This window comes from Aphelocoma coerulescens, chromosome 3 (assembly GCF_041296385.1).
Source record: "Aphelocoma coerulescens isolate FSJ_1873_10779 chromosome 3, UR_Acoe_1.0, whole genome shotgun sequence".
Lineage (NCBI taxonomy): Eukaryota > Metazoa > Chordata > Aves > Passeriformes > Corvidae > Aphelocoma > Aphelocoma coerulescens.
In genome coordinates this window covers 93,484,143-93,493,145 of record NC_091016.1, presented here as the reverse complement: position 1 = coordinate 93,493,145, position 9,003 = coordinate 93,484,143, and the positions used below count along the sequence as shown (strand labels likewise).

The following is a 9,003-nucleotide window of genomic DNA, read 5'->3' as shown; positions in this document are numbered from 1 at the left end:
TTGTTTAAAATGAGTAAATCTAGGTTGTATTTCAAGGCATTGGACTTTAATACTTAATTTTATGCCAAAACATCACACAGTGCAAGAAATATTCTGCAATAAATTCCATACAGCAGTCTTCAGATTATTTAGTCTTACAGAATCTCATGGTGGCAAAAAATGTACTGAATGCTTTTCCATTTAAACAGAAAACATTGCTGAAGTTACATTTTCCTTTCTTCACATACTCTCTATTACAAAAATATCAAATTGCAAATTTGACAGTGTATTCTACAAATAAATGTGCCATAAGCAACAGGAATTGCAACTTTGGGACAGCTACTTTACAAAGTGTATTATAAAAATAAATTATATGGCAAATATCAAACAAAATCAAGCACATGCCTTAGGCTTTGCAAATAAAAGTGAAATTCAGCTGCTGCTCTCTCTCTCTGATTAGATACTTTTAAAAATACCAGCAAGGCCATTCGTTTTTAAAGCTCTACCAAGAAAAAAATATATAAAATCTAATGGAAGCACTAATACTTCCACAAATAATCAGTAGCACAAGTGACCCTGGTGTTGATGGCAGAGAGCTTCTACAGTGATCCATCCACAGGCATGGAGGGTAGTGCACACAGAGAGCTCTAGCGGGCGGTAACTCATCTAGAGTTCACGCGTAACTGGTGAATGATGACACTCTCTAAAAGAAAAGAGAGCAAAACATTTGGGTTTATGAAACTACAAATGCATTGCAAGTTACTTTAAAGAAGAACAATTACAATGGCAGTGCAAGGCATTTTTCTAAAAATGTCTCCCAGACTTACTCTCGCATCACTGCTTGATAAAACTGTCCTGGCTACTGCTACAAAGGGAAACTAAATTAGTACCTGTCAAGGGCTCAGAGGCCCTTGGCTTCCACTTCAATGTGAAGACCATCATTTGGCTGTCCACAGGAAAAAGGAGTAATACAGTTGAATGGATTAAGGCACAGGGACACCAAAGTTCCAGTCCCACACCCAAACTAGGTAGAGGAAGACTCAGAGTTGGGTGTCCGGTATCTTGTCTAAGCAAATTCATCATAAATCTGGTGGCGATTCATAAATGGGGATGAGGAAGAGGTATGGGGTCATTTCTCACTTTTTTAACTTAAGCTTGTCTTAGAAACCTATGCTGGGTTTATTCAGCAAGTCTTCTTGAATTTTGCTACTGGCTTTAATGGGGATAAATTTCAGCCACAGCATGCAAAACTAAGTGCTGGCATTTTCTTCAAAAGGCTGTATTTAATCTTGCCCTGTGTGTAGTATCAGAGGTCCCTGACCCTGATTAATCCCTGGGCTCTGCTGAAGTACTAATGGCCTGGTCTTCTGTTCTTCCACCTATATATACAGCTCTTACAGGCAACCTTTTAAATATAACAATTTAACTGTCAATTAATATTTTTCTCTGAAAAGGTGTATTTTATGCATTTCAAATAATGTAACTGTACCAATACTAATTAAAGCATACAGTAATAGATTTTCAGAAATAGTCATCTTAATTGAAATTACTTTTGTTAAGATTCCTTCCTTTCTTAACAGTCTGAAGATTTTTCAAAATTACGTGACCCAAGAAATGACACTAATTATATTATTTTTGCCTTTCACATTTTTATTGATTTCTGCCTTTATCTGCTTCTTAACTAATCTTTGCAAGGTGTTTCGTGAAGTTACATTATAAGAAGAAAGAAAAATGGAAGTATTTTCCATGTACTCTGAGTGCCACAACTTTGCCACTAGATGGCAGATCCCAGTGCTGCTTTTCATATGTGGTGAAGCAAGAGCAGGGCTGAGGAAACGTCCAATAAAATACGTTAAGGCAAATGAAATAATAGAATTTCTCGAATTGGAAGTATTTATTTTCCATAAAATTTTTCAATAACAAATGATTTTCAACAACCAGTTCTACCACATTTGAGCAGTGAATGTGAAAGAACCACTAATTACTGAACGATTTTACCTTACAGCCAGTGCTGTTCTAACTTGAAGCTCTTGTGGAGTATGATGTTAAAAGCTGCATTTACATAATCTCAGACGGTAACCTCAGGCGAACTCACCCCTTAACTTCAATGAGAGTCACATGAACTCTATATGAAAATTATTTTCTTAATATTCACTGTGCACATTTAATAAGGAGTTTAGACACAAAATTCTAAAAAAATGGGTAGCAGAAAAATATCACACTCCTTGTTAAGGCTCAGTCACTGAACGAACAGCAAAACTACAGTCAGTGTCTAAATCAGACACCTGTCTCCTACAGACCCAAACAGTAATTGTGCAGAAAAGAGTAGGAGAAATAATGGTATTTTTAAAAAAATCAAATAATTTCCACTGGTATTTATCTTTCATTCATTTGTCACACACCTAGAGAAAACACACTTTATGTTTGTCTTGGTTGTTTGTATTTGAAATGCTTATATATATATGATATATATACATACACGCACACACAGAGTATAGTTACTAAAAGAGGTGTCTGAACTAAGACACCTACTAAACTAAAATTAGAGTAGGGCAGATTTTGTCAGATTTCTTTTGGGCCACCCTCTATAGGAATATGATTATATTTGAAGGATATGATTAAATAAATTTTTCTAGGGTTCTAGATGGGAATATTTCAAGGAACTATGTATTCACTTAAAACAATTTATTTTAATGACAGGAAAAGAAAATGAAGTTAATGTAAACCAGCTAATTCTGCTTTCAGTCCTACTGATTTAAAGCAGAACTTCTCCAGGAAACACATCAGGGTACTAGTTCATATAATGAAGCACATCAACTGACATTTTAACATACAAAGTTTAATTTCTCCTTACAATATATACAAACAAATATCACCAGATAATACAAAAATGAATGTACCACAGACAATGCACACCCAAGCAACAGAGGAGAAGCATACATCAGTATTTCTATTTTTAAAATCCCAAGGAGAGGTTTTTTTTGTTTGGAGAACCAGTCACACCTGAGTGTTTCATACCTGAGAGCTGATAGCTCTGCACCTGACAGTAGTTAACTCTGGTTACATTTTAAAGGAAAAAAAGGCCAAGAGAAGAGAAGTGTGTAGGGAGTAAGTTTAAAAGTGAATGTGATTAGTATCTATAATGAGAAATATTGCATATAGTTTTGCCTAAGAGAGCTCAAGCAAAATTAAGAGAAAGAGGATAACTAACACTGATGCAGGGGAGAAAACCATTCCCCTAAATGAAAACAAGTTTGAAAGATGAGCTCACAGAAACTCCTGCCAGCAAACTACGTGTTTCAAAGCAACTCAATGAAATTGGCCACTGATGTGTGATGGGAACATATAATTGGTCTGAAAATTGTCCTGACTGTTGCAGCTTATGCCAAGTACCTGAAACCCAGCAGGACAGCAGCTTACTCTGTTTTAAAGACATGATCTTCCACATCTGATCAGAATTACTGAATATTCATGTCAATATTGAGCATATTTTAGAAATGTGTGTAGCATATTTCAAGAAGTGACATGTGACTTGGCATCCTGTTGGCATGGATCAATATATTAATGTGGCTTTAGAGATTACTCCCATGGTGGTAATTACTATGTGCTGTAAGTGATTTGAGGTTTAAATACAGTAACATGCATGCTCTATGGCCATATTAAGAAGACTCACAAAGTGTTTGGTTTTTGAAAAATCACACTAACGGGTGTCACAAAAGGAAAAAAAACTGGGCAAAATAAATCAAAATCTCTATTTTTCTTCTACCACTTGCTTAGCATGTTTACTGATCTGAGAGAAACCCCCCCAGGCATTACAGTTGAAGCTCTGTGCCCCTTCTTTTTTAGTCATACTTACTCAAATGTATTGATCTACTAATGACTACATTAGCAATACCCATATGTAGAAGTCAGTCTGGTGATGGGATCTAACTTAGGGAACACAGGAGAAAGCTTATTACAAAGTAGAATTGAAATCAGAGAGATCATCTGGAGAACTGAGGGTGTACCTTCTCAGTCCATGTGTGCTGCTCATGAATGGGTTGGCATTTTCCCTGCTCCTCCCCCTCTCCACCTTACTGCTGGTTCTAAGTCATTTGTTCCTACTGCTGGCCTTGAGTTATCATGACTGCTTATATGGCCCTGTCATCAGCCAAAACAGGGCTTCTCTCCAGCTGACATTGAATATGACTAAAAGTACAAGGATTGGTTCTCAGTCATCTTAGTTCCTGACAAAGCATTGTAACTATCATAATTCTGAGTGCATTATTTTGCTACTGAAACTGTTCAACTTCACTACAAAAAAAACCAAAACAAAACAAAAGAAAAACCAAACAAAATGGCTGAGAAAAAGGTAAGAGAGAAAGCATGAGGATGAGTGATTCCAGATGATCACTTAGGAAGGCTTGGTTTACACATTATAATCCAGTAATGTAGAATACATGGAAGCCCTGTAAATAAAGCCCTAATGTTTTCCTGTGGATTGATGTGTCAGAGTTTGATTCTTTGGAGCCTAGTAAAATCTGAGGTCTGAACAAAGCTTGTCCTTGTGGCATTTCTGGCATCACTCTTTTGTGTTCATTCTTTGATGTTGTATGAAGGTGAGCTCATGCTCTACTCTTCCACACAGTGAGGCACTGCTAAGGTCTTGCTCCTCTTCTCTGCCGTCCTTTCCATTAAACTGGAAAAACTTCTTATTCTGGAGACCCCTATTGCTTTGTCAGGTTCAGATGAAATTGGTTGGTGTGTCTGGTGTTATTCATTAGGGAAGGAGAGATGGAGGGATGGGTGAACACAGGCACTTCATCTTACAAGCCTTCTTTTCAAAAAGGCCAGGCTCAAAGGCAGCCTTTGGAACAGGGACACAAATCTGGGGCGAGAGAGGCTCCCTCCTAGTTCAATATCCTGACCCCCTCAACCACTCTCTTGTTTCTGCTCAGTGAATACTGAAGCATTCTGTGCAGAACAGCACAGCCTTTCCAGAAGGGAATGAGAATGCCACCTTTTTCCCGCTCAGCTGTCAGTGCCACAAGTGAACCTGCCTGCAGCTGATGTGGGTTTGAGTCTCCTCAGATACTGTTGAGAAGGGGGACCTGTCTCCTACCTTTGAAAAAAGGTTTCAATCAAAAGCTTTTGAAAATAAGCAGCACTACCCCTGCGTTTGTGTGGTATTTGATCTACTAGGAGGCATTCATGATCCTACAGTCACTTTAAAACACCAGCTGGTTTCCTGCACCTTCCTTCTTTCTTTTTCTGGCCCGTGAGCCTGGCACTAAGTTACCTTAAAGCCAGTCTTTATGCTTTTTGCCAGATTCCTTTTAATTCAGATCAGTTCCCCAGTTAAGTTCAAACACTAGTGCCAGCTCAAAGAACAACTACATAGTCAGTGAGTACTTTCTTGGCTGGAGGTGACAAAGACAGGACTACAGCTTTTCAGTCCAGTGTGGAGTTACATCCTGACTTTAAGTGACCAGGAAATTGTGGCTTGACTTAAAAGCCTCAGAGGAAATACAAGAATACCTGCATTATGGATCTCAGTGAGGTTCAGAGGCTGCAGTGCTAGAGTTGAGTCACAACAGAAACACTGACTAGACAAGGGCTGTGGAAGAACATCAAGATCTTCAGGATGCCTCTTGGGCTTAGGCACTGTCTTTAGATTTGGTTTTTTACATTGCCTTCTGGAGCTGACCTACTGAATGGAGAATCTTACTGTAGTCACTAAACATAACTGTCTTCAGATTCAGAGAAAATTTCAGTGTAATACAAATAGTTATGCTTGAACTTCTAAGACTTCTGGACTATACGCTTTCTTTTTTCTTCATCTTATCCTTCTTCTACCTTTAGGAAACCAGAATATTAAGTCAATTAAAACAGATGTCAAAACTTATAACTAAATACCTATTTTTAGCTAACAGTTTAACCGGCTGCCTGATTCCAACTCTTTAGACTTCTGCTGCAGAGCAAAAGTCCATTTTTGTTGTACAGCCCCTGGGGAAAAGTAACAGGATCCTAATTCTGACCTATCTGGAATTTCTAAAGTCTGTCTCATCAAATCCTACTGACTCTACAGTTGTGCCAATTTGTGTGCCCTAGATTTCAGGTACTGGGAGGATGACTTGTTTCTTCAGGTGAACTGGTTTCTTAGACCTCAAACAAAAACAAAAACAAAATTTTCAACCACAGACAAACATAGAACATTGAGTATGGCAACAGTTAACTAAGGAACTAAGTTTCTTTGACACAAGGAAGGCTTAAGGCAGCTGTACCAAGCCACATTAGCTTGGGGATCATGTTTGCAGTATTTTTTAAATTACTGTTTTGACCTTACAACTTCCTTCAGTAAGAGTATTTAGAGTGAATATTCAGAAAAAAAACCCTTATTTTCCCCTTTAAATATCTGTTATAGTCTGTGTTACAACAAGAACAATTTATTGACATACTGAGGCTTTTAAGTGATAAGAATTGAGAGGATCTGATGTATTTCTGACATAGTAACTCACATTGCTTGCTAATTTAAGTTTCCAAGTTTTATCTGAAGTACTGGGAATTGGAGTTAGGAAAAATGCTACTAATACCAATCTAATTTTTGGATGCCATAGGAACCAGAACCATAAACTTAACAGGCATTTTAGGTGTAACACTCGTAGAAAAACACAACGTACTTCTTTTTTGATGTGGCAAAGAAAAAATGACCTTCATGTGAATAATAAACCCAGCTTTACAATGGGATAACTGTCGTATCTGGATCTGAAACTGGAGAGCAATGCAAATCAGACTAAACATTGCTTGGATTGAATATAATTTTGTTGACCTTCTGTGACAGATTCTTCCATCAAATATCTTCTCCCAGGCCAAATTTCATATTTCAACCACTGGTGCATTTTCCTTTCTGTGAATTTTATTTATAATTTATTGGTGGTCTTCCCACCTTGTGCTCTGTTTTAACCACTGGGCCCTTCACAGCTTGCTGAGGTGATTGAAGCATTATACAGCTTTAAACCCATCATTTATTGGTCTGCTCGGCTTCATTTCTTTTGGTTGGGATTTTCTTCTGTGAAAATTGATCGCCTAATGGAAATGTGCTTTAATAACTTTACTGTTATTAAATAAACAATCATAACAACCATCAGCATCCACACTATTTCCATGCTGGAACAATTCCTTAAAACATGCTTAAAAAATGCAAACATACAAATGAGGAAATCACAAAGAGGGAAGGAAAAATGATAAATCACCATGGTATTGTAAGGCAGTCTGCATTTATGACAAAACATTTTACACAACTGAAAACTGAGAGTAACTTCCTTACCAAACCCTCTCTCTTTTACTGCCTGTACCTGAGCTGTGCCTTTAGATAGCAATTCCTGCTACCAGCAGTCTGTGCTGCCTTACCCTCTAAGACATAAGGATGCTTGGCAAGTAAGGTTTAAATATTAAGACCTGACCAGGAAAACTGCAAACCTAGTCAGGTCAATGGAATGAGTTGCTTCACAGCCTTAAGTGGTCTTTGGAGCAGGCACAAATGGATTGTATTGATTTTTGCCAGATAGTGTTTCTCAAGCTTTTGCTGAAGACTAAACACCTTCTGGCTCATGAGCCTTCATCTGAGCCCTGAGCTGGCAGTATCCCAGTGTGTGTAAGTCAGGGACCTGTTCTAAGTGTTGTCTACAAGTGCTAACTCTCTCTGGAAGAATTAAGCTGCTGCTTAGCACTGCTGCTGCCAAACATTGTGCAACATCCCTATGCCCCTGAATTTAGTAACTATCTTGAGAAAGCAGCTCACCACTGCGAAATGGTGGTTTTGATGGGAGGTTCCTAGAGAGAAGGCTGGTCACACGGTGCCCATCCTTCTTCTCTTCCCCCCCCCACACCTGAGGTATGGGCTTTCATTAAAACAGGACCTCAAGCGTGCTGTCTTCTGGCATTGCTTCCCTAGGCCATGTGGCATTTCAATAATGTGATCAAGGCAGGAAGGAAAGTAAGCCCATGCAGCAGCAAACGTTGAAAGTGATCCATTAAGGTGGAAGACAATCTAGTAAAAGTGACCAAACTGCCCTTGATTTACTAAAAAGTAACCAAGTCTATCATTAAGAATTCCTGAACTAGATTAATAACCTAGTGCAGTTACCCCCTTCTCACAAGACTGAAAATCTTCCTGGCATAAAATTGCCTTTTTGACAGCTTTTTTTTTTTTTTTTTAAAGTTGAGTAAGAAAACAAAAGGATTTTGTTATTTAAGTAGTCAGTGCACATACTTATTAGTTTGTTGTTAAGTGACAGCTGCAGGACTTCGTTAGTACAGGCAAACGTGAAAACAACTACACAGACAGGGGAGCTGACTTCCATGGCAGCAGCAAAACCTGCAGAACGTACCCCCTGAGCCACCACCATCAGCCCTGACCCCCGCCCAGGGAGGCAGAGCTGCTGGCTGAAGATTTCTTCAGTTCTATTTTCATAGACTGAGTCTCGGCACGAGGCTCGAATTTTGTCACATTTCCTGCTCCTGGGGCTGCCACTACTGGCTTTCCTGCTTTCATACCTTTTGACACAGGAATGCGGGTGGGTGTAGGTCTAGGGGATGACCCATCCTGTCCTGTCTGCAAAACAAAGAGACAGAGAAAAATGACATGAATTAAGGACTTCTTCTTCTCATACATGCTCATCTCATACTTTTCTTTGGTTCTTCCCTTACCTCTCAAACAACACTGTCCCAAGTCATACCTATTAGCAAAGTAATACTCACATTTGGAATCTGGCCATGGGATGTACTGCTAGAGTAGGGCCAGAGGTAGAGCTGGGATCAAACAAGTTTCCCAGAGCTGAGGTCCAGTGTTTTGAATCAAGATGTCATAAGGATGAGAATTTGTGCAAATCTCCCATTCTACAGCACGACATAGTGCAGGATGGCCTTAGAGACTACCACAACATTGGCTTGGCTGTCTAGACAGGTACATTATTAGCATCTTGTACAGACACTAGCACGGGCCCTCAGAACAGCATAGTCACATGAGGATAATGCTAAATCCAA

General features: G+C 38.9%; 1 protein-coding gene across 6 annotated transcripts in view; it reads right to left on the bottom strand.

Moving 5' to 3' along the window:
* FILIP1 (filamin A interacting protein 1) overlaps positions 1–9,003 on the bottom strand; it is a 102,964-nt gene continuing 93,961 nt past the window's right edge. For 5 of the 6 annotated variants that reach the window (XM_069011301.1, XM_069011303.1, XM_069011302.1 and 2 more), the window contains 2 exons: positions 8,349–8,572; positions 1–682 (listed from right to left, as the gene is read on the bottom strand). In XM_069011301.1, the coding sequence (XP_068867402.1) occupies positions 8,366–8,572 (207 nt within the window). In that variant the 3' untranslated portion in view covers positions 1–682; positions 8,349–8,365. The remainder of the gene's footprint in view (positions 683–8,348; positions 8,573–9,003) is intronic. The other variant, XM_069011304.1, reaches the window with a different exon arrangement.